General features: G+C 41.6%; 1 protein-coding gene across 2 annotated transcripts; it reads left to right on the forward strand.

The window, feature by feature from the left end:
* Window positions 1-909: 909 nt before the first annotated feature.
* On the forward strand, window positions 910-24,283 carry MAML1 (mastermind like transcriptional coactivator 1). Of its 2 annotated transcripts, none has more exons than XM_057409524.1 (5): window positions 910-1,420; window positions 10,533-11,945; window positions 14,179-14,448; window positions 17,729-17,843; window positions 19,897-24,283. In XM_057409524.1, the coding sequence occupies exons 1-5, from the start codon at window positions 1,052-1,054 to the stop codon at window positions 20,886-20,888; spliced, it is 3,159 nt and encodes a 1,052-aa protein (XP_057265507.1). In that variant the 5' UTR covers window positions 910-1,051; the 3' UTR covers window positions 20,889-24,283. The 2 variants fall into 2 exon arrangements, with proteins under 2 accessions (XP_057265507.1, XP_057265508.1); XM_057409525.1 differs by having other exon boundaries at window positions 10,536-11,945.
* The last annotated feature ends 126 nt before the right edge of the window (window positions 24,284-24,409 follow it).

The raw sequence follows: 24,409 nt of genomic DNA on the forward strand, positions 1-24,409 counted from the left end.
ATACCATAGTGTATGCTTCCTAAATAATCACTACAATAAATGAAGACTTTCCAAAATGGATAGACAACTCAAGGTACTTTTTATCCTGCTTTCTGACTTGGGTGGCTTAGTTTAATCTTAGGATCAGTTGTATTTGTAAAGCCTTGGCGGAAAAAAAGGAGTTATCTCCTGAGTACTTTTAAAGCATAGCTGTGATTTCAGGGCCCTGAAGCACTGTTACTGGTTGTAACTGAACTAAGTTTGTAATTGTGAATATGTGAAGGTCGATTTGGGCTTTTTGTGTCTGTGCACACTAATGTGGCAGCTTCTGAGAATGATGCTCCACAGAGCATGAGTGCATGAGGTGAGGGATATCGGGCTGAGATGGTGAATCAAAACGGGGACTAGGAGCAGCAGAAATGCTGAAACCAGGTTTTTCTCCTGGAGTCGGTGCTCAGTGAAGGGGGTTGATAAAGATGCAGCTGACCAGCTGCAGCAGCTCGTGGGGTGTGGCCTGTAGGATGTATTGTCAATGTCTCTTTGATGATTGACTCCTGCTCTTGAGGGGAGATTGTTGCAAGTGCTAATTGCTATTAGAGAGCATCTTGTGGTGGATTGTCTCACTCCTTCCTCAACAACAGTGCTCAGCTTGAGCTGCGGTTACCTCTCTATCCTAGACTGTTCCTCAAATAATACCACTTTTCCCTCATAGTGTCAGAAAGGGGTTTTTGGTTAGATTTCTTTGAGTTTGGGGTTTAGTGTTGCTGAGCAAGGACTTACGATTCACTTCCACGAATGTCCTCTCCATTTCAAAAAAGGTGCAACTAAAAAAATGTGTGTGTGTGTGTGTGTGTGTGTGTGTGTATATATATAAAGACTAATCAATAACGAAACTCAACCCGGTCTGGCTTTCTTTACGCCGTTAACCCGGCGGGCAGCCCAGGGAAGGCCCGCGGCAGAGGGGGGAGCGGGGGAGCCCAGGGAAGGCCCGACGTGGGGAGCCCCCGCCATGGCGGGGTCCGGTGTGAAGAGCCGGTGAACGGCGGCGGCCGCCCCCATCGGTCTCCGGTCCATGGTGCTGCCCTCCTGCCCCATGGCGGAGTTCGTGGTACCGCGGCACAGCGCGGTGATGGAGCGGCTCCGCCGGCGCATCGAGCTCTGCCGGCGGCACCACAGCGCCTGCGAGTCCCGCTACCAGGCCGTGTCCCCGGAGCGCTTGGAGCTGGAGCGCCAGCAAACCTTCGCCCTGCACCAGCGCTGCCTGCAGGCCAAGGCCAAGCGGGCCGGCAAGCACAGGCAGCCGCCCCCGGCGCCACCGCCGCCCGCGCCACCTCCGCCGGCCGCCGCCGTCGCGGGAAGCGCCGACAGGACCGGAGCCAACGGCCTGGACGCTGAGCCAGCGAGCGGCGAGCAGCACGGCCGCAGCAGCACGTTGATCGCGGTAAGGCGCCTGCCCGTGCTCGTGCTCGTTCTCGTTCCCGGTCGGGGACCGGGGTGGTTGCAGCCGGCTGGCACAGTGACCTCCGGAGCTGGCACCGGCTGGAGGAAGGAGATGGGAGTTCTCGGGGTTGGTGCGATGGTTGCGGTGGGAGGGCTGAGGCTGGTGCTGCTTTGTGGAGTGAGTGCTCCTGTCTGCTCGGTTGCAACTTCGCAGCTGATAAGGTCTGGTTTATTCTTGTCACCTTTGCGCTTTGGAGGAGCACGTAAAAACTGGTGCCTGATGTGGTAGGAGTAGGGGATAGCATTTCGTGGTGGTTATGGTCCTTCGAACGACTGTACTCTGAATGTTTCTGGCCATCTAAAACGTCCCTGCGGAAACTGTCAGAGGAGCCTTAATACTGCGGTGGCTTTGGATGTTTTCTTCTTTATGTCTTTTAATTTGGGCAGTCAGGTTTTGGTGGAGTCACTTGATAAGGATGTGCTTGCTACTGAGGGGGAACTTTTAAGACGTGTCTATTAATTCTGGTACATCTTGGAAAGAATTTCAGTGGAAAGACAGCTGCTATTTTGCCACTTGCTCTCGTGGGTGTGAACGCTGTGGGAATCCCACTCCACCCATCAAAAACTGGCTTAGCTCAAAATCTTAATGTTTCTCTGGCTTCTCTAGCATTTCTGGTTGTCGGGATATATTCATACAGCCCTGTTTGTATATCAAGATAGCTCTTGCTTAACTTTTTCTGAGCCCTCTGAATATACTGCTGTGTACTAACGTGTCATGTAATGTAGGTTAGTAGGATAACCTTTACAGGCCCCCTGCCTTAATACCTTTCTTAAACCCAGTTATTTATAAGTGGTGGCCTGTGTGCAAATGATACAGTACTGTTCTGAGTGTCTTTAAAAGGGGATACTGAATTGACCTGAGACATTTCCTGGTCAACGTATAGCTTAAATCATGTGTAAGATGGTCTGTGTGTCTGATCAGATTAGGAGGGAAGGAGGATGTGATTCTCTGCTCTCCTGAACTTCAGTGAGTTAAGTTTACAGCTTACTCTGTACTTGGGTATGACTGGACATGATGTGAAATACTGAAACATGGGCGTGTTGATGTAACTTTAAGTCGCACTTGGCAGCATGTGTGCAGCTTGTCGTATCTGCAAGATGAACTGAAAATGTTATTCAGCTGAATTGTTGCTGTTCTTATTAACACACATAGGAGAATCTGGGACCTGCTGACTTTCTGAAGACTGAGATGCTTATGACACAGTTAGAGCACTTCAGATGGTTCTTAAAGAAGGGTACTTGAGGAGGAGAGAGAGCCGTGTGATTCTGTAAAACCTCCTGTGTAGCCGTTGTTTAGTAGACTGATCTTGAATGTAAACTTGTGTCAGAACAGAATTGACTCAAAATTATGCTTTATTATCTAAAGACTTGGTGGGATTTCTTTTATTTCTTGTCTGGACTCTAAGGCTTTCTGTATATTGGGATCTATCCATTAACAGTGCTTATTTTTGTTACACTCAGAGCTCTTTAGCATATCAAATCCAGTTGCTTAAACTGCTACCACACGGTTTCATATTGATCTCCTAAAAGAAAGATGTCTTTAATTCATTAGTGGTGTTTCTTTTGAATTGCCTTGGATGTGGATTTGATCTCTTTAGCATCCATTATAATGAGGACTCTCAGCAGCAGTGAGGTTCTGAAATCCACTGCACATCTGGGGAAGCCCTTCTTGTACAGGAAGCTGCTGCCAGTGGCCAATTTACACAACAGAAGAGGGTTTTAGTGTATGAATGACTCTTCCTAGTGCTGGCCTGCTGTTTCCTTCCCAGGGTACATGACTGTAAGCTTAATTGCAGCTGCTGATTCATCACCTGCGTACTGGGGTATGAAGTTGGTTTGCTTAGTAATTCAAGTTTTAAAAACCCAAACCCATCAACAACAACAAACTTCTGCTGCTGATTTCATTCGTTTGGCATAAAATACCAACCCAGAGAGCTACATTTACCTCTAGCAATCATGTAGCTGTTATCAAGACCAAGCATGTGCTTTCTACGGGAAAGACAGGGGCTTGGTTTACAACATTCAATAACATTTGGATGGACACCAGAATTACCTGGTTTTAAATATTCTGGATACATTCCTTTCAACAGAATGCTGCTATATTAGTGAAACATGCATTATATCGGTTATCATTGCTGTTACTGTCCAGAGTTTTCCATGGAGCTGCATATGAATCTTCTCTTGGAAACTGGTACTTTGCATTGAAAGTTAATCAAGTGTTTATTTTGATCCTTGAAAGAGATGACAACTCATATGAAGGTAAAGCATTTGTGATCTAGCATCAGAGGGTTCGTAGTAGAAGGGCATGAGGCAGCGCTGCCACAAGCATGCACAGTGTGTGCATTCCCACATGCTGTACATCAGAGCATCTGTAACATTCAGAATAGCCATGGGGAGCAGGATGGCGCTGCCACTTCCGTCTTAATGTCTTCTGTGATTTTTCATGGGGCCAGAGTCAGATATTTTTTCTTCAATTAGTCTTTTATCTGTTTAGATCCTGAAGCTGAATGGATCTTGCTTATAAGCACAAGTAAGGGGTAGATTCCTCCTTTGTTTTCTTACTAAGCAGCTCTAAAATTTGAGCCATAGAAACTGAGATAACACGGTATTGACACAGGAATACTTTGGATGACTTGTGCACCACGTAGGCCTGTCCTTCCTTTGAGGACAGAGATGAAAAACTTCTTAAATTTCAAAACCATTATTTAATGGGAAATTCAAATGTTAAAATTTACTTCATTTCTGTTAAGACTGCATTATTAAGACTGTGTTCAAAGTAGAAGATACTTAATGTTTGGATGATGTATTGTCTGTTGTGGTAATCTTGCATTTTTGAGAAACAGGGAAGTTGGGAAGAGAGAGGATGTGTCCCTTAGAACACTTTTTCCTCTTTGCCAGGTTCTGATTTGAGAAAGTTCATTCTAATAATGCTGTTTAAATTCTCAGCAGTAAAAGGTTGGCTTCCTTCTGTTTCTCTGACAGACTATAACATAATGTATCACTGAGCTGACGAGAGTGTTCCATTGACATGTGAATAAGGAGAATGGCAAGATCTGGGTTTTCATCTCCACTCCTTGTTTATGATGTGGTCTCTTGGAAGGAGACCTGCTGCCTGTCTCTTACAGGTTGTTTCCCCACCTGGGAGCAGTTGTTGTGCACATGGCTTGTTTGGTCTAGGGCTGCCACAAACCCACAGAGACTGTTTCTGGAATGGGCAGAGGAGGTCCAGTTGGTGGCCTGTCTTGGGAATGGTTGCAATAAAGCTGAAGAGCAGACCAGCATCTGTAAGCTCTTTACTATGAGGGTGCTGAGGCGCTGGCACAGGTTGCCCAGAGAAGCTCTGGCTTCCCCATCCTTGACAGTGCTCAAGGCCAGGTTGGATGAGGCTTGGAGCAACCTGGTCTAGAGGAAGGTGTCCCTGCCCATGGCAGGGGGTTGGAAATGGATGAGCTTTAAGGTCCCTTCCAACCCAAACCAGTCTGGGATTCTATTTGGAAGCAATGGTAATTTTTACATTAATGAAAGGTAAGTTCTAATTTAAGCGAAAGCACCAAGTAAATAAGTTTAAAAAGAAGTTTCAGTATGAGGACAGCAGTGTGATGTTTCTTGGTCGAAAAGACCTAAAGTGATAAATTAAAGGGAATAGATTGCCTGGATTGTACTGACAAGCATGAATAGCATTCCCCTGACGAAGCTTAGGCTGGAGCACTAACAATTCAGAAGATCTTGGTTCTGTGTAAGCTGTGGTGTAGGGGTGTTAAGTTGTGAAATTATGTTTTACCACAAAAATAGCAAATTATTTCCATGTTATTTATACATAACTCTAGTGCAGTGTAGTCTTGCCACCATTGTTTGTTTTTGCTGACAAGTCTGATAGTTTGTTGCCCAACAACTCAGACAGGTTTTTCTTTGTCTCCTTTTAATTCTGTGTGAGGTATTGTTGTATGTTTGCCCTTACTAGATGAGTTAGATATGCAGAGATGCTTCCTAAATTGTAAGGAGGTGGGAGTAACTGATGTGCTGCTGCTGGTGAAGTTCAAGTGAGGTGGTAGAGCCGGCACTGCAGCTGAAGGCACAGCAGTGTTTTTTGATTCAGCAGAACAATTCCTGTAGCAGAAGCTGCCCCTTGTGACTAATTCAGGCTCGGGATATTTATAGACCTGCATATCCACAGCCCTTCTTCACTCCAGCAGGCAGTCGCCCAAATACAAAAGTCTTCTGGAATTAAAGTAAAAGTCAGAATTAAAATTAGTCCAGCAGTTTGGTTCTGACAACACAGTGGAATGCAGGAACACACTGGGTAATAAAACACTTGTCTTGCAGGGGGAGTGTGGCTTTGGAAGCTGTGGGCAGATGCACAGTAAAGGGGGAGTTTTCACTATGTCAGAGTCAAGATGTTTTCTTTCTATACGCTACAATTTCTCACACTTGCATTGTTGTTCCAGTTTAAGAGGTTGTGAACTTTGTTGTCTCTGTCCTTGGCCAGACAGGAAAGGGGAATCTCTGTCTGTAGTGGACCTACTGTAAGCTCTGGTTCATGGAAGCTTATCTGTGTTGCAGTGCTACCACTTCCATGACAGAAAACCAGATATAATATGTTTTGGTTTTCCCTTCTAGGTGAGCATGCTGCTATCCAGCTAGGAGACGTATTGGAACAGATTGTTACTCTGTTTCTAGAATAATACGGCGTTTCTTCTTTGAAAATGACCAGCATTATATTTCTCTATTTGGTATTTCGTGACAAATCCTTGTAGACATAATTCTGAGACTGAAATGGAAAGCTTCTTCCAAGTGAAATGCAAAACATCAAAGCTCTGTTGAGTCCTGTAAGAATATTTTAATCTCTGCAATAGATGCTTCAAATAAAACTAAAGAAGAACATTATATGGAGCCTGAAAGGTGCAGTATAAGAACCAGATTTTTAAAAAGTTGTGTTTCTGCCATGTCCACTGAGTATTTTTTCAGAAAAAAAGAAACTTTTATACAATTTCCGTTTTTATACGTACGTATCATAGAATCCGAGACTGGTTTGGGTTGGAAGGGACCTTAAAGCTCTTCTCATTCCAACCCCTCTGCTGTGGGCAGGGACACCTTCCACTAGACCAGGTTGCTTCAAAGTTCGGTCCAGCCTGGCCTTGAACAATTCACTTTGTTCAGTTACGGAACTTCAAGTATAACAAATCACTGAGGTTTTACAAAAGAAGTTTAATTGACTGTCCTCAGCTTAAAAATTCTGCATTGTGAAGCTCTTGCTTCCAAAAGAACAATGTGAACTAAACTTTTGTGCTTGTTGAGTTCTAACCCATTGAGATGTCATTGGTTTCAGATAATTATCTAAAACTAGTTTCAGGTATTGAGTGTTTCACAGTGATGTTTTGATTCCTGGAAAAATCAACAGCAACAAAACACAGAACAACTTTATGCACTGTTTTGATTGGTGGTTCATGCCCCTTTCCCACCAAGACAAAGTTTTAGAGCTTTTCCAGTTTCTTCATGTTGGGCTTCCATGGTAGTTTGCGGACAGCTTTTGGAAGCTGTCATTCCTCTGCTGTTAGACCTCAGTGTGGCTGAGCGGTAGAACTGGTGGGTTTAAGATAGAGATTGAATACAGCTTATCAAAACTATCTGTGTGCTGTCCATTTCCTGATGGAAGCCTTGTCATTTGGCTGGGCATGTATTCATCTTCAGTGCTGTGGTCCTGTGTCCTAGCCAAGGAAAGTGTATATGTAAGTTTATGTGCTGTGAATTAAGTGGTCAGAGGCTGACGGTGTTGGACACCTCTTTTGTTGCGATGGTTACACTTGGGGTTTATCACTTTGTGTTCCTCATGTGAGCAGCCCGCAGTTATGGCCTGACTTAGGTGTGCTCCTGCCCAGTAAGTGTGTTCATTACCATGTTGAGGACTGTCTATTTGCTCACATGAATAAAATGCAACTCTGATGATGTGGTCTGGAGGAGGTGCAGCCTGTGGCCCTTCAGTGGCTCCTTGAAAAACTGTCCTGTTTTGGGCCAGGGGACTGAGGCTTGTTTACATCCCTTTCTTTGCACTGCTCCCATATTGGTTTAAGCACACGGGATAAATGTTTGTGGGGTGACACTTTTAGGCAAAGCTACATAGCAAAGATTGTGGAGGTTCATCTTGTTTTTGTGAAGTTGTGACAATGGAAAGGATTGGCTCATGTTACAAATCCAATGGATTGATTCTGCTAAGGAAACTGTGGACAGTATGCCAGTGGGCCACTGTGCCTCATGGAATGATAGTGGACAATAAAGTTAAAAGGATTTTCCAGTGAGTAGCAGGCTGTGCTTTACTTTGTCGGTGGTTCTGCTTTCTTGTTTTCTCCTTGCATTTTGGCAGAAGAGAACAGGTTTTTCTTGCCTTGAGAACTCTCTTGGAGCAGCTTGATATGTAGATAGCTACAGTCTGACTTGTGTCTCACATGCCCCTTGTTTTTTTCCCCCAAAACCAGATTATTTGGATAGACACGAACAAATTGGGGAAGAACTGAATTTAGTCTTTCTTTTGCTGTTAGGAAATTGAGAGCTGAGATACTGTGTAAGAAAGGAACTTCACAAGAGAAAGTTGCATTATTGCTTTTGACTCTTTTTACTGTGAAAACAGAACTAGGATGCAAGTGCAGTTGGTGAAGTCACCAAGAATCAGGTATCTGCGTGTTGTGACTGTTAAAACCCATTTAGATATCAAAGTCCCTGTGTGTTTTTGTTGACAGGAGGAGACTGTGATGGGTATTAGAGGGTTTATATTTTTCCAGACTACAGTAAGTGTAACTTGTAAGTTTGGATAATTTCAACTAGGTAGCTGCATATGTTACAAATGGTGCAGTACAGTAGCAAAGACCTTAGGACAGATAAGCTTCTGAACATTCATCCAGCACAACCCAGGTGGGCTGTGCAGCCTATGAAGAGCTGTGTGCACTTGTAACTGTAATGCTACCAAAGTCCTGGTTGCCTTGTCTGTATGAATTACAGTTACAGCAGTGACTCCAGTGGGCGTATATTCTGTTTTAATACAGAAATTTGCTTCAGCTATGAGAAGAATATATTCGGTGACCAAAATGAAGTTGTTATTTGTATGTCAGTTTTCAGGATGTATGTTTCTCCCTAATGATTTAGAATTAAGGAGGATCCATTCCCAAACGTTGAGTGATTGACTCATATGACCTTGGGCAAGTTACTCATCCACCTTGAGCTTTGGTTTTCCCGGTTGGAGTATTAAGTAAACACCGAGAAACTTGCTGAAAGACAAATGTTGTGATTGAGTTGAGGCTTCCTTGCTTTCTCTTGTTTCGCCTCCTTCCAAAAAGTAAATTTCCATTATTTTTTCAAGTCAGTATTTGAAAAATTCACTCTAAATCTGCTCCTCCAAGCCGTGGAGCTGATGTTCAAATTGAGAGAATTCAAGTTCCAGCCTCCTTTCCAGATGTGTACCTCACCTTGCCCTACTAGGTCTGCTACTGCTATTTCCATGAACCATCTAGAAGATCAGGTCTCCTGGGAAGCTGCAGTCTACCCCTCAGATAAAAATAAGATGTTGCTGCTACCTATGCAAGCATTAAGCAAATAATGGTGCTTTTTTTTTCTGAAGATCAGCTGACTGTAGACTGTTTAAAAAGAAAAGATCGCAGCAGTTAACCATGAACCAGTCCCTCTGTCCTGAAATCAGAGAATGCTGCTGCCCAGGCAAGTGCTGTGAAATTCCTCTGATTTATGCTGGCTCTACATACAACCTCTTGCTTGAGTGCTGAGATCTTGAGGTTTCCCCTGTTTTTTCTTGGATGGGACAGTTTTCCCCAGGGGTTAGTGGACTACGTTGTGGAGACTGCAAGTAATATTAACATAAGCATACTTGTCTTGAGGTTTGTTTAATGAGCTGCTTTTCTTCCATCTGAGAGAGCTGTTGTTCAGAGAACCACGCTTCAGATGGGTGACTTTTTGTGCGTCCTGCTGAGATGTTCAAAGGCATCTTGTACAGGTCAGGGGAGCTGATGGGAGCTTTCCTTCTTTACGTGCCCTGCTCTGTTGGAGCAGTGTCTCTGCCCTACAGGTTTGTCTGCGTTGGTGTAGTGATCCAGCACAAACAAAGAGCAGCTTTTCTTACAGAATGCACCTGAGGGGAGGAAAAGTTTATAGTGATCTTTGATGTGTGCATGAATTCTGTTTTCAGATGTTTTTGAGGTCAGTGGAAAGAACTTCATATTTGAGAGAATGCTGCCAGGAAAGAGAAGTTGAACAAAGGCTCTTAACTCTGGTTATAAAAGTGTTGCTGTACCCTCCGCTTGCTTCTAGGTGGCACTGCAAGAAAAAGAATATGTGCATTCACCAGCTCTGAGAAGCCAACTGTTGAGCTGGTTGGGGCTCTGGTGGTCATAGCGCAGAGAGGAGCAGCTGACAAATACTCTAGGAGAAAGGAGGGAAGGAATAAACTAATTCAAATGTGATAGAATTGACTGAACTTTGAAGTGCATTTTACATCAGTGTGGAACAGTGATCACTTAGTTACAAACTGGGTTTGCTTTAGTGCCAAAAGTGTCATTGTGTACAAAAATTATGTATGATGTTCTATAAATTGTAATCACAAGGGAAGTGGTTCTCCTTCTCTCTAAATATTTCAATGCTTTATAAAGGTGTCTTACAGAACAGTTATACAGTTATTTATTCTCATCTAAAATTTGAATCTTAACATTCTTCAGTATTTTCTTAGTTTTGAATAGGAAAAATCTTTATGTATTCCAGTTCACAGCCATTTCTCAACTTTTTGCTGTTGTCAAAGTATATGGTGTCTTTTGGAAGCAGTGGGCTCTGTCTGATATAGTGTATGTTTTTCAAAGTTTATCTTAAGAGCTGGTAGTAAGGAAGTCATCTCATGTGATGACTTGTAAAACAAATCTACCCAAGGTAAAGATAGAACTTTTTTTCTAACCTTTTTTTCCTAAAATGTTTTATTCAGGGCTAGACAATGTTCTGGTAAGAAATAAAAATCCTGATCTATGAAATGTAAAACTTAATAAGTAAACCCTTCCTTTCTTTTTCAGCAGCTCCATGAGACTGTGAAAAGAAAGCTCGATAGTGCTGCTTCCCCTCAGAATGGAGACCAGCAGAATGGCTATGGTGATGTATTTTCTGTGTCCAAGAAACTACGTCGTGATGATGGCCTTGGTGGAGTGGGTGGTTCTTCCAATGGAATGCCCCCTGTGTCTCCACTCCATCATCTTGACAAGAAATCTGGTGGTGGAGACACCTTGCAACTTAACGGAAAGCATCCCATGGGGTTAGATGGCATCAGCAAGAAGTGTCTTCCAGATTCCAGCCTACAGATGAACGGAGGTGGTGATGCTGATGACTCATTTCCTCTGAGTCTGAACAAAGAGCTGAAGCAGGAGCCCGTAGATGATCTTCCATGTATGATTGCTGGGGCAGGAGGGTCTATATCTCAGAATAATTTGATGCCTGATCTTAATCTTAATGAGCAAGAATGGAAGGAACTTATTGAGGAGCTTAATAGATCAGTGCCCGATGAAGACATGAAGGATCTCTTTAATGAAGATTTTGAAGAAAAGAAAGATGCAGATTCTTCAAATTCAGCTGCACAGACTCCATTGCCACAAGATATTAACATAAAGACTGAGTTTTCCCCAGCACCCTTTGAACAAGAACAGATGGGATCTCCCCAGGTTCGATCCACTTCTTCAGGTCCAGCATTTATTGGTGCTGCTTCTGTACCTGTCAGTGCCGCTTCTCCAGCAGTTGGTAGTTCTCAGGCTATGTTTCAGCCTTCCAGTCAGTCAATGACTGAAAATCCTAATCAACCCATGATGCAGGCATCAAACCACTCTCAGAACGTCCAGAGGCCTCTCCCCAATGTGTTGTTACCTGGGAAGGGTGCAGGAAGTGCCAAAGAAATGTCTTCTGCTCATCAACTTCAGCAGATTGCTGCCAAGCAGAAGAGAGACCAGATGTTGCAGAACCAGCAACAAGCTTCACAAGTCCACCAAACAAATCAGATGTCCACGTGGCAACAGTCTGGGCCTTCCCATAGTCCACTGCCTGTCCCATATACCATGGAAAATCCCACCAGCCCATCAGTTTTCCAGCCTGACTTCAACAATCAGAAACTTATGATGCCTAATATGGGAAATAAAAGCTCACCTAGAGCTGGAGGCAATTACCATGTGAACATTTTGGGTCATCAGCAAAACAGCTTGAACCAGAACAGTGTGAATAGTCAAGGCTCTATGCTAGACTATGGGAACACGAAACCTCTTTCACATTACAAAGCAGAATGTGAACAGGGGGTGACAGTACCTGGTCAGAACAAGACACCGATGTTGGCATACATACAACAGCGTCAGCAGCCACCTCTGTCTCATGTGAGTGATGACCAAAATGGGATGATCCTGTTGAAACCCAAGCCTGGAAACATTGCCTACAGACTGCCGCACAGTCAGGTGAATGTTCTGGGTTTTGTTACCTTTGTTTAGGAGCAGATTTAAGGTCTTGCAAGAGCGTGTTGGATAGGTAAGGCTGGAGTACAGATTCCTTGGTATTGTTTCGAAACAGTTGCCACATGATTTAAAACAAGAAAATTACAATATGCAGTAAGCTGAGACAAGAATCAAGAACTCTGTTTCGCACTGGGGACAGTTTTTAATAGTTCTAGGTCATGTGGTAATGTGTGATTTCCAGCTTAATATACTTTGTGGGTGACAAATTATGTCACACTTCATAGAAGCTTCTACTTGCAAAGATAAATAGATGCTTTGTAAACTTTTGCCTAAAATAACTCTCATAAGACTGTAGTGTTAAGCAGTGTTCTCAAAGAAGCTTTGATTTCTTTACCTTGGTTTTAGTCCCTACTTGTGTCAGAGTTGGCTTACTATAAAAAGACATGCCTTCAGTTGCTGCTTTTTTGAAGAGAGATGGAAGTGGGGCTGCATTCCTGATTTCTTGGGTGTTCCTTGGGGCTTTTCAAATCTAATGATTTGTTATTGGTTAAGTCTCTGGGGACTGGGGAAGCACAGATTAAAAATGAATAATAGAAATATTTGTCTGCTTGAAGCAATATGCTTCAGGTTTTCCTGTAAAGGAAAATCACAGATGGTGCTTCTTTGCCTTCTATAGAACTGTTACTACAGGTGTGTAGCAGGTGAAAATTAATGAAGTGGATGGAAGTATAGAGCTGGGATTCTGTGACATGTGCCTACAATGCACATACGAGAGGGCTTGTTGAGAAAAAAAGTCTTTGTTATAAGGATTAAAGCTTCTCTATCAAAAGCTGTTGGAGATCCAGCTCTAGTCGTACATTCCCTCAGCAAAACAGAAACCGTCTGAAGAAGATCTGATTAGCCTGTGATAAAGACCACACTGATGGACAAATAACAATCTGAGATCAGTGTGTGCTTCATAAGGCACTAAAAGATTAATCTCTTCAAAAGCTTCAGCAGTAACAATGTAGAAACGTTTTGATGGAAGAAGGGGAAGGGTAGGGATGATTGTGAATGTCACATCTCTCCCTCGCTGAAAACCATGAGGGACACCCTGCATCTACGCTGCTCTGCTTGTACTGAATTAACAGAAATACTGATGAATGCTGCTGGAGAATTCCTCCAAAACCTGCATGTAGAACAGCTTAGCACAGCATTACCTCTGGCTTATGATTTCTAATGAAACTGCAGCCAACCCATTAGCTTGAAAGTAGTATTTGTGTAAGTGGAGATGAAGCTGAACTGTGCTTAAAAATGAGAAAAATTTCAGATGGATTTGATGGTACAAAGATGACAGTATCAGATCTTGGATTATAATTGGTCCATGTTATTTTTTCCTTATCCCAAGTTCCAATCTGCAGAAAAGCAGACTTATGAAAAATTAATAACAGATTTATCTGTAGAAGTATTTTTCTCTGTGGAATATGGTGATGGTTGGATGCCATTAAAATACATTAAGGCTCATTTTGATCAACGATGGCCTTCTTCCCCTTCACCTCAAATAGTAAATACCAAAAAATCAACTTTAGGAGGGGAGGCACAGACAGTTGCTGACTTAAATGTTGACAGAAGAGGCAGGATTTAAATAAATGTTTTGTATAATGCAGATATAAAATGTAGTGTTTGAAAAGCTGCTATCAAAATAAACTGAAGCTAGTGTGCTTTGTAATGGGTACTGTTGCCTGGCTAAGCAGAAGCCCACAGAGCTATGCTCAACTGTTTGAGCTGGACTTTGAGAAGTACTTTGAGACTGGAGTTAAAGCCTCTATTCCTAAATATTGTGGAGCTTCTGAACTTAACTCTGAACCATCATTTCTGTGTCTGGCATGTTAAAGGTGGGGTTTCAGCTGTCTTTAGTTAGCTGAAGTGGAAATTGTATCACACTTTGCCTTTTCTAGTAGGTGCTTCACAGGTGAAGAAGCTGTTGCATAAAGGTGGGAAAATATAAGGAACTGATCTAATTTTTTATTAAATAGTGTAAAAGTACAAATAAGCAATAATGGGCAATTTCTGTTTTTCTGGGGTGTATTATGATTCCCCTCACTGTGTAGACTTTATTTACAAGGCCTTTCTTCCTTATCATGGCCACCACCATGATAGTGCCTTTCCTCACCTGTGTAACTACATAGTTAGTAAATTCAGTTCTGGATGGCTCATCTCTTTCTGTAGCTCATGTCACTTTTTCTATGTTCTGCAGGATCAAAACCCTTCTCCTAATGTTCCTCGTGTTCCTGTTTCTGTCCCGGGTGCTGGTGTTGGTGCCCAGGCTCCCAGCGTCTCCATGGCAGGTAACCACAGCAACCCACCTTATCTCAGCAATCAGCAGCAAGCAGCAGTGATGAAGCAGCACCGAATGCTGATGGACCAGCAGAAGCAGAGAGAGCAGCAGCAAAAGCACTTGCTCATGGAGCAACAGAAGCAGCAATTCCTAATGGAGCAGAGACAGCAACATCTTCTGGCTGAGCAGGTGAGGGGAGCAGCAGTCTGTTTTCCTTTGCACTGATTTGCTTTGGTGGATGAAATAGCATTTGAGATTTTGTTGGACACTTATCATGTTACAAAATAGGGGATGTAAACTGCAGGACACTTTGGTATCTTAAGTATAATTGCTGTTTTATATGTCTGTAATAACCCAAAAATGTAGCACTTGCTTGCAAAGACTTGTTTTTGCTGTTGTTACAAGGCACTGTGGTAAATGATAAGAATAAAATAGGTAGAATTGAGTATTGTGGAAATACAAGACAATACATGGAGAGAATGTATCATACCAGCAATGGTGTAATCTGTGAAAAAAGGCAAATGGAATCAGAGAAAAAAAAAGATACAGTTGAGATACTGTTGATGTGTTCTGTAGAACTTTAAAAGTGGAAGTGATGAGCAAGGGATTCTGCAAGCTCATTGTGCCTTCTGCCTGTTTTCCCTATGAGATCCACAGCAGTTCGTGCTTCAGATTTGAAAACATCTTTGACTAGTTTATTTGAGGAAAATAATTGGACATCTGCATCCAACTTGCATCTTACCCTGCCAAAAGAATTTAGCACTGCTGTCCATCAGACTGCAGAAAGCTGCTTTAGCCTCTCTCAGGGCAACAGGCTCTTTGTGTGAACATTTCTAAGCTTTAAACATTTTGCAAGTCTTTCAGTTGGGAATTAGCCCAAAGGGCCTTGTTCCTGTCATCAGTGCTTTTCTGCACTTTCAGAAGTCCATGCAGGCATGTTCCAGGCACTGGCACTGTACATACAGAGAAATGTCTGGTGTGGGAGAAGGTGAAAACGAATTTTCAAAGAAGGTTTGAGACCCAGGGAGAGCCTTACCATTTGTTGCATCGGTGGAGCTGTGCCAAGTCCAAGCAAATGGCTTTTTTTGATCACCTGGAGACTTCTCTTAAAATTGAGGACTAGATTGAAGTGATAAAAACACCCCTTAAGTTCTGGAGCCAGTGTAGATAATAATGTGGTTGGCAGTGTTTTAAAGAAAATTGAGTGAATGTTGGTAAAGGTACATTTTTGATATTTGGGTAAAAACAATTTGGCTAAGGGACTATCACAATGGAAATACGCTATCAAAAGACTGAAGGACAAAAATTGCCCAGAGCCTCAGTAAAAGAATATTTTCTGGATGAGTTCTGTGATCTATAAACTTATATAAATAAATGTAACACTTTTAGTAAATACTTCAGGTTTTGATGACTTGTAGTTTTTAACATCTGTTTGTTACTCTCTCAAAACGTTAACAAACAGGTACTCTTTGAACGAAGGTAGAGAGAAAGGAAATACAGGGTGTTGGCATCCTGCTTGTACTTCTGCTCCACTGGTTACTGGTGATTTAGAGCTCTTAAAGCTGTGTCCCAGTAGATTTTCTTAGCTGAGTAATGGGCCTAACGGCCATCAGACCTCTGAACAGTGGGGTGGTATATTCACAGGGAGGTAAGTAGCATATCTCAAACACAGTGTTCAAATATGTATATATGTAAAATTTTCCAACCTATTTTGCTTCTGCTTTACCCAGCACATGTCATTGTAGTAAATATCAGTGTTATGAAAATATTTTATTCCTGTCCTAGTTGTGGTATCTCTGACTTCTACAGCTTGCATCTTTGGATAGCGATAGTGGGACATGGATCCAAATAAGGAGCCGCTTTGCTTTAGAGCTGAACAGACTTAAACTGAATTTGCCACATTTCTTGGCCTTTTGCTGCCCAGTCAGGCTAGATCTTGATAGCATTCTAATTTGGTATTTATTTCTTTGGATACACATGATACTGGATGTAGTTTTACAAAAGATCCTTGAATCATTTGGCGTCTATTTTGCTGGAGAATTACAATTTCAGGTAGTTTCAGTGGCATTCCCTGCCACCCTAAAGCTGTCTTTGCATTTGGTATCTTGTATTTTTTTAACATTTTTACTATTTTTCCTTTGGTTTTTTTTCTGAGCCAGGTTCTGCAGCTCTTGATTTTCTCAGAGCTATGGCATCTCTTGGCTTCTGTGGTCAGCCTCTTTCAGGTTTGACTGGTCCTGCAGGCAGCAGGTCCTTTCTGTCAAGCAGCCTGCCCTCTTCATTCCTCTGCATGTCTCAACAGCTTCTTAGTTGTAGATGTTTCAGAAGGATGGTAGTAATGTCTATCTGCCTATTTGTTGCGTTGCACTCGTCTCTTCTTTAAAGGCTTATTGCTTGTGTCTTTACACCAGTGCTCTTGGACTTTCTGTCCCCGTTTCTGTGCTCTGTGTAGTTTTTCAGATAGATAGATGGCTGTCCATCGTATCCCTCTGAATTTCAGGCTGGTTGAAGATAGCTGTGGAAGCAGAGCCAGAAATACTTTGCCTGTTACATTTTGTATTGTAAAAGCAGCCTGTGGCTGCTTACACTGTCAAGATCTCTGAGTGTACCATTAGTGGATGTACAGGCACTCTTGATGTTCCCCTCAAGGCTTTAAGTTTCATTTTCCCCAGAAATTTCCTAACAGAAAATTAGCTTGTTTTATTTCACAAATAGTTTTAGCATCAAGTAGGTACAGGTTGAATGTGCTTTTAAAGAGGCAGGGTTATTTTGAACCATTAGTAGGGTTTCTTTCAATTGTTTGGTGCATTAAGAAAATGGTTTTGAACAATGATTGCAAAACTTGTATCGCTTCTGTTATAAACTTAGTGCTGCAGTTTTCCATAATCTTCTAGAAAAATCTGTGCTATAGAAGAATTTAGGCTTGTGAGTATTTCTTTTCATTTTTTGAAAATAAGGGCTAGAAAATAGTTAAATGTTTAGTTTTTACTTTTCTAATGATATTTTTAACTTCTATTTGATTTCTAAAGAGAGGTCTAAAATTGATCTGGGATAAAGAGCTAAAAAGGATGTGTAAATTTCTTTTATACACACTCTTCAGCTCTTTTTGTACCTGTTAGTGGCTTTAGAGTATTGCTAAAAATGCCTGTTGATTGTTACTGGTTAAAAGATTTTTTTAATCTCAGGTTTTTCTGTGTTTGAAAGGCTTCAGACATGCATTGCAATAACTCCTGTAATACATGCTGTTGTCCTGTTGTCTGAGTTCCTAATCTTGTCACTCATCAGATGAAGCTGACTGTGTTTGAGCCTTGAGAACCAAGGTTTGAAGTGACTCTAAGTCACTTACAGAAGCCCCTTCAAGTACCAGCTCCCCATGGAAGCATGCACATAGCTTGTTTTTATCCAAAGTAGTCACCCTTGGAAAAAGCTTGACTTGTTTTCTAATTGTCTTGCATTGGACCTTTCTTAGGAGAAGCAGAGGCAGCAGCAGGAGCAGCAGCTGCAGCGGCATCTGACTCGACCACCTCCCCAGTATCAGGATCAGCCACAGAACCCGTACCAGCAACCAGTTGGACAGTTCACAGGTGAGTAAACATGGCAGTGGAAATAATGGCATTAGAAATATCAGGAGTAAAAACCAAGGTGTCTTCAGATTCCCTGGGTTGGATAGCTTTTAATTAATTTATTACAGCACCTTCCCACGTCACTGTGGGATTCTGTTGCAAAGTAACGGCTTCCCCTGTCCCAGATATCTGGGACAACTTAAGCTTCTGATTCTTAACGCTGCTTTGGAAGTGGGTAAAATTCTTAAGTACCTTCATTGTTCTGAAAGCCTTTTTATACCAGTATTTGCTTTTAGAGGTTGTAAATTCTTCTGACTTTCATATATTAGGATTCTTTTTTTTTTCCCTGAAGCTTGTATCTATCGCAGGCCCTCATTAAAGAAAAATAAGGGATGTATTATTTCTCTCATCTTCTAGGATGAGTTTAACATTGTCTAATATTTTTAGCCCTTTAGAAGGGAATGCAACTTGAATTCTCTTCATTACATGTTAGTGTCCTGCACGTTTTTTTTTGTAGGAGAAGCAGCTTGGTATGTCTTCAGTGTTAACGCTGATAAATAAAATACTGTGTAATGCTTAAAGTGGAATAACTTCATAAATGTAGAGTACAGTAAAAACTCATCTCCTTACCTGAAAAATCCTTACTAACAGGACACCAAGAAGCCACTTGTCTTTCTTCATAAACCTAGAGTACAAAAAAGTACTCATTCCCTACATTTTGTTTCCTTACTCTCTCTATTCCCACAGAAATAAATAATGAAGGAAAAAGATGCAAATAGAAACATGATACCCTCTTTCTGACAGAGTTCTGACTATCCAGTGTCTATGCAGAGCTATGACTGGGTTTTGTTACTTAGCTGAAACAACTCGATACCAATACAAAAGGCTTGTGTGTTAGCACAGTCATCAGGAGCATCCTTCAGATATTGCATGGAAACATTTTGTTTCTCCTGCTTTTTTTCTACAGAAATGCAGTAGAAATAGAGTATGTTTTGCTATAATGAACGTCAGCATTATCAAATCTAATTTTCCCTTGTTCTGATGATGATAACTATTTTTTTGCATCTTAAATCCTACCTCTTCACTGGAGCTTTCTAGTAAGGCTCTTCTCCCACCCATCCAACCCCCTCATAACGTTGGTGCTTTTATAGTAAGCTTTGTTGACAATTCAATAGAATTTGAATTGTATTTTAATATATTTGAATAATTATATGTGGATAAAATAATAATGATGGAGAGGCAGTATTCCTCAGCTATCTTTAAATATGAAAAATGTCTGCTGCTTTTCAGTTTGAAAGTAGGGAAAGTACTGGTGTAGGTAAATTTCCCTTGGTTGACTGTAAGAAGTGTATGGGGGGGATTATATGCATTACACTTCACAGTGCTTCTCTGTTCTTTTTTTGCTTTAAGTAGGGGGTTATTTATAGGAGAAATGTTTTTACTTGTTTATGAGAACAAATAACTATTTTGCCTGTTTTTTTTTTTGCTGAGAAGACTTATTTTTGCAAATCATCTTGCTTGGTTATCAGCAGTGCTGTTAACATAGCAAAGATTTCATTGTGGAAATCCAAATGATACTCTACCAAAAATTTCTGATAGTTATATGAAATAAAAGATATGTCTGGAATTGGGAAAACACAGGAGTGGAAACCCTACAGTTGTACAATAAGAGATAAACTGTGTGTGCATCGAATAACTGACAATGTGTGTGCAGTAAGTGGTAGTTTTTAACAGCCTAGCATGCACTTCAAAGTCTGTGTTTTCCTTTGTTCACAAAGAAATATCAGAGTCCTACCTTTAAAGTCTAATTTTTTTTTTTTTTTATTGATGATGCTGAACTCTTAGAAGTGGTATTCAGATTTTTTAGGACATTGGCATATCTGTGTTTGTGATCAAGGTGGAGGTGCTAACTGGAGCAATAGTTGACACTCTGTAATTAAAGTACTGCTGCCTGTGTATTGGTTGCATTGGTTGGCTTATACAAATGCAGCCGTACCTCTGTTCTGGATTATGGTGTCCACAAGCTTGGTTGAACCAAAGTATTTAATGTACAAAATATTACTTTGTATTTCAGGGTCATCTTCAGCCATGCCTGGGGTCAGTAATTTGGGACAGTCCAGCTCCAGTAGTCCACGGATGTTTCCTCAGACCCAGAACATGATTCAGATGGGACCTGGACACAGTTCTGTTCCTCCACTCCAGTCGGGCTCCAGTCAGCAGGATCGGGGCGTGACTCAGTATACCAATATGCAAAACATTCAGCGAGGGGGATTATACAACTTGGCTTCTGGTATGACACAGATGGTTCCCCAGCATGCAGCTCAAAGTGCCAATGGGCAGCCACCGATGCAGAGACAAGGCAGCTTGGGCCAGGGTGCTGCTGTTCCTGCTGGGTATGGGCAAAATACCTTAGCAAACTCAAGTATTTCTCAGCAGCACAGTAAAGGTGCTCTGAATCCAACCTTATCTAAGCCACAGATGGCAAGAGTGCCAGCAGCTATGGGGGCTCAAAATCCATCTTGGCAGCACCAAGGTATCCCTAATATTAACAACCAGACACAAGCAAACAGTGGCTTAGGACCGTTTACTACCAACTCCTCTTTCCACATGCAGCAAACTCATCTAAAGATGGCCAACCAACAGTTTGCCCAAGGAATGCCTCAGGTAAGCCTAAGCACCAGCAGACCGATGACCTCCATGAATGCTGCTGTCTCTGGTCAGATGTTGTCATCATCTTTAGGTGCGCAGCAGCGGACAAACCCACCTACTCAACAGCAGGTACCCTCACAGCAAGTCTTGCCTGGCATCAACCAGACTGTTCCAGATCTGAATGCTTTCAGCCAGAATCCAAATCAGCAAATGCCCAACAGAGGTAATCTGCACTGTAGTCAAGGGTACCCTGTGAGGACAACCAGTCAAGAGCTGCCTTTTGCCTACAGCGGTCAGTCGGGCAATAACGGACTTCAGAACTTAACTGGTGACACAGATCTGATAGACTCATTGCTGAAAAACAGGACTTCAGAGGAGTGGATGAATGATCTGGATGAGTTGTTAGGGACTCATTAAAATGGGGCTGAGGGTGGGGGTTCTACTTTTTTAATTATTTCATGAAATATAAACAACACTTGGACCAAAAAACCTGTGGCATTGAGGAGACTTGCAGGCATTAGAGGTAAATGGTTGGGAAAGGGACTGGAGCTGCTTCTCAATGAGTGTTGATAGGTGGTGATGGCGCACCAAGCAGGTCCGCTGGAGTAGTTTGCTTTGTCTTGGTGTCTCTAAGGAGTCGCACACTTGAACAGGTCAAAAAATCCTGTGCGTGTCCTCGTCAGCCTTTCAGAAATCTCACTTGCAGTGTTCTAAAATGAATTTTTTTTTAATTATTTAAAAATAAAATTCCACAAGAAATAGTGCAGAAAGAAAGCAAATAGTTGCACAAATTGTGTTTAGGACTTAGTCTCCTGCGGCTAGTACTTGCAATAATTATTTGTTCATAGCTTGACATGCTGTTGTAGTACAGTCCATCAAACTTCTGACTTTGAATTTGAGAAGAGGCTGTATGCACCTGAGTATGCTTGCAAAATGTTTTGAGTTGTTTCTTTTCCCCATTGCTGAAGCATGTGCCTGTACTCTCAATAAGCAAGTGATATTTCACAGTAAATATTGCTAGATGCTGGTAATAGATGAAAGAAAGTATTAAAACCTGGCCAGTTAGTCTAGGTAGTCATCTTAATAGATTGTAGTCTTTTAAGCTGCAGTTTGCACTCTGTTGTAGAGAGGCACAGTTCTTGGCTTATACCTTGCTGTGTTTAAAGGGGGGAATTTCTTATGGGAGAACTTTTAAACTATAGTAGGTTTAACATGAATTGTAAAGCCATTTACTTTGCACCTGTTTCTTCATAACTTATTTCCAAAGGTAGTTGTATTTAAATGAAGGCTTTGCTTCATGACAGCTCATCTAGTTTTCTTTGTTGTAAAAAGTAAAACTAACTTTTGAGAGCAGTTCATTCCCCAAGTGGTTAGCAATGAGCACAAGACTTTGTCACTTCAGGACAAAAATGAGGAAAAAAGGAATTTGGCTGAGAGGTGGGAAGTCCTTATCAGCAATAATAGCACAGGCAGCCTGGGAGGATACTTGTATCAGGGTTGCTCCAGTATGGAAGTCTCCCCCTTTAAATACCTTTTTGTTTTTTTAATGACTGGGTTACGAGTTTGATAATCTTTCTACAGTCTGGTGGATTTACTTCTTTAATATCCCTTGAAGCTGGTTCTTCAGCTCATCCTGAGGAGACCTCTTATCCATAAGTTGGGGTCAGTACCAGAAAGGACAAAAACCACAGTGGGAACAGTCAGTGTTCCAAAGTCCTTACTTTCTACCAAAAAAATCCCTTATCCACCAACAAACCACCTTGCCTTAACCTTTATTTTAAAAGGAAAATAAAGTTGAAAGCTTTTGTTTTAAATGCACAAATACCTCTTCCCTTTCGAAATCCACTCATTTAAACTTTCTAACCAAACCCAGCATTGTGATTTAAAAGCAATTTCCTTCAACACAGACTGGCTTCTTCAGGAGTTTTCTGCACTGCAGAGATGTGTGAGAGGGTTTTTTCCAGAGTGGGTGAAGGGAAGTGAAAGGTAACATAGATTTCAAAGAAGGAAAATATTTTACTGTATCTGCAGCTCCTTTTGAGACAATTTGCACTTTCAAAAACTGCTTTTTTAACACTAATACTTTAGCCCTTTCCAAATATGCATGGAACATGGTTTGTCCAGCACACTTACCTAGTGTGGATGAATTACCCTCTGTTGGACAGATCTGATGTATCATGTTGAACTGTGGGTGAAAGATGTGCATTGATCAGTGGGTCCCACCATTGAATAGTGGATAAAACTTCACTGAAGCAGACTTAATCCCTCATAGAGCTTTTGATAACATAAAGATTGTCTTTGGATGGGAAGACGAAGGTGTTAGTTGATGACACTTCTGGTATTTTGTAGAATAAGTAGTTGAGATGCAAATAACTAACGCTAACTTTTCTTATACTGGCAATGTAAGAAAAGAGATAGTGAGTTTGGTTTACTGTTTCAGTTAAACCAAAACCTGGTCCAAGGTAAGTGTCATTAGAAGAATATAGATATAAACTAGCAATGGCAGGGGAAGGAGTGTTTGCTGTATTTCTATTTCTAAGGGTTAACTTTGCACCAGTGTGCCTTCCCTTCCTGTTGGGGGTGCTTGGGACCTCAGAATTTCAGGTGACATCCTTCAGTGTCACTATTTTTTTTTCTCCCCCTTACAAACACTTGAGAGAAGTTACAGGGTAGTAGGATTCAGCTCTTGTTTCTTCCCTGTTTAGGTTGTGGTGAAATCTGCTGCGTTTTCCAGTAGATTTTGCACACAGGCTTTGTTCTGAGTAAGTCAAAATACAATCCATCCAGTTGTGATTTTCTTAATTGGAGTTAAAGAGCATCTGCTGTTTGCATTATTACTACCAAAAAAAGCAATCCAGCTAAATGTCCAGGAAAATGCAGGTGTGCTCTTTCCTCCACTGTTTCTGGAAGCTAAGGTGGATATTGCCCTGCTTGACCACCGGGTTTGTTCAGGAAGGTATCTAGGTTCAATGACAGGGCCTTTTCATGGTACTGTTGAAGTAAAATTCAGTGTAATTCTAGGCAAACTGGCTTATGATGCCCATTGGTCTTCATATGTGAACAGGATCCAAACAGCATTTAACCTGCTAGGAAAAGCAGCCATCCCTTCTGGTTTTGGTCCCTGTCCACATAATGCAGTCGGACCGCTGGAAAGACGGTGTCACTGTAACAAAGTGGAGACAGTTCATTGGAAATGAACATACGGTTTAGATGTCCATAGGTGCACAGGTAGGGCTGGGCTTTGCCTTTGTGCCCTTGAACATGTAGCTGTCTATATATGCACTTGGGCTTTCCATTTGCTGCAGCTTCAGAGCAATAAAACTTATCTCCCCTGAACTGTACCTAGCCAGCCGCCCATGGCTTTATTTATGAACTGCGGTTTTGGCTGGGTAGGAAAGGTGAGAGTGTCACTGTGCAACATCCACTGCCTTCCAAAAACCACGATTCAATTGAAAAGGGTGCTCAAAATTTTGTTATACACATTTCCTTTGTGTAAATAAATGTTTACAATTTTATATTAAAGATTTGAATAAGAGTTAGATCTTCTGACTGTATATTTTTTACTTTTTATAGATTTTAAAACTATAATTCTTTATATATGTGTTTGGGGGGTATTATGGTAAGTTTTATGCTTGTAAATTGAGAACAGTTGAATTTGATGCTAACCTTTATGAATTTTTGTCATTGAAATGTATAAAGAGTCCATTAATCCCCTTATTCTTTTACTACAATTACTGGTGCACACCAAAAAGAAATCCTTCACTTCTGTTTTATCATTATAAAATAAATATTTTGCTAGTGTATTAAACATACATGGTGTGACTTTATACATTTGTGTGAGCTGGGCAGAGTTCAGCATTGCTGTTCCTAGTGAGATGGCTCCCTTCATCCTAACACAGTTCTGGTAAGCCTGTTAAGCCTGTTCTGCTTTGTCTTAT

Source organism: Pezoporus wallicus, unplaced genomic scaffold (assembly GCF_028554395.1).
Source record: "Pezoporus wallicus isolate ANWC-B61680 ecotype Strahan unplaced genomic scaffold, APGP_CSIRO_Pwel_v1 contig_8166, whole genome shotgun sequence".
NCBI classification, from domain to species: domain Eukaryota; kingdom Metazoa; phylum Chordata; class Aves; order Psittaciformes; family Psittacidae; genus Pezoporus; species Pezoporus wallicus.

Excerpts from the sequence above, each read along its gene's own strand:
- MAML1 (XM_057409524.1), top strand. The coding sequence starts at position 1,052 with ATGGTGCTGCCCTCCTGCCCCATGGCGGAGTTCGTGGTACCGCGGCAC. Across the intron at positions 11,946-14,178 it reads ACAGACTGCCGCACAGTCAG|GATCAAAACCCTTCTCCTAA; the intron begins GTGAATGTTCTG and ends TATGTTCTGCAG. Across the intron at positions 14,449-17,728 it reads AACATCTTCTGGCTGAGCAG|GAGAAGCAGAGGCAGCAGCA; the intron begins GTGAGGGGAGCA and ends GACCTTTCTTAG.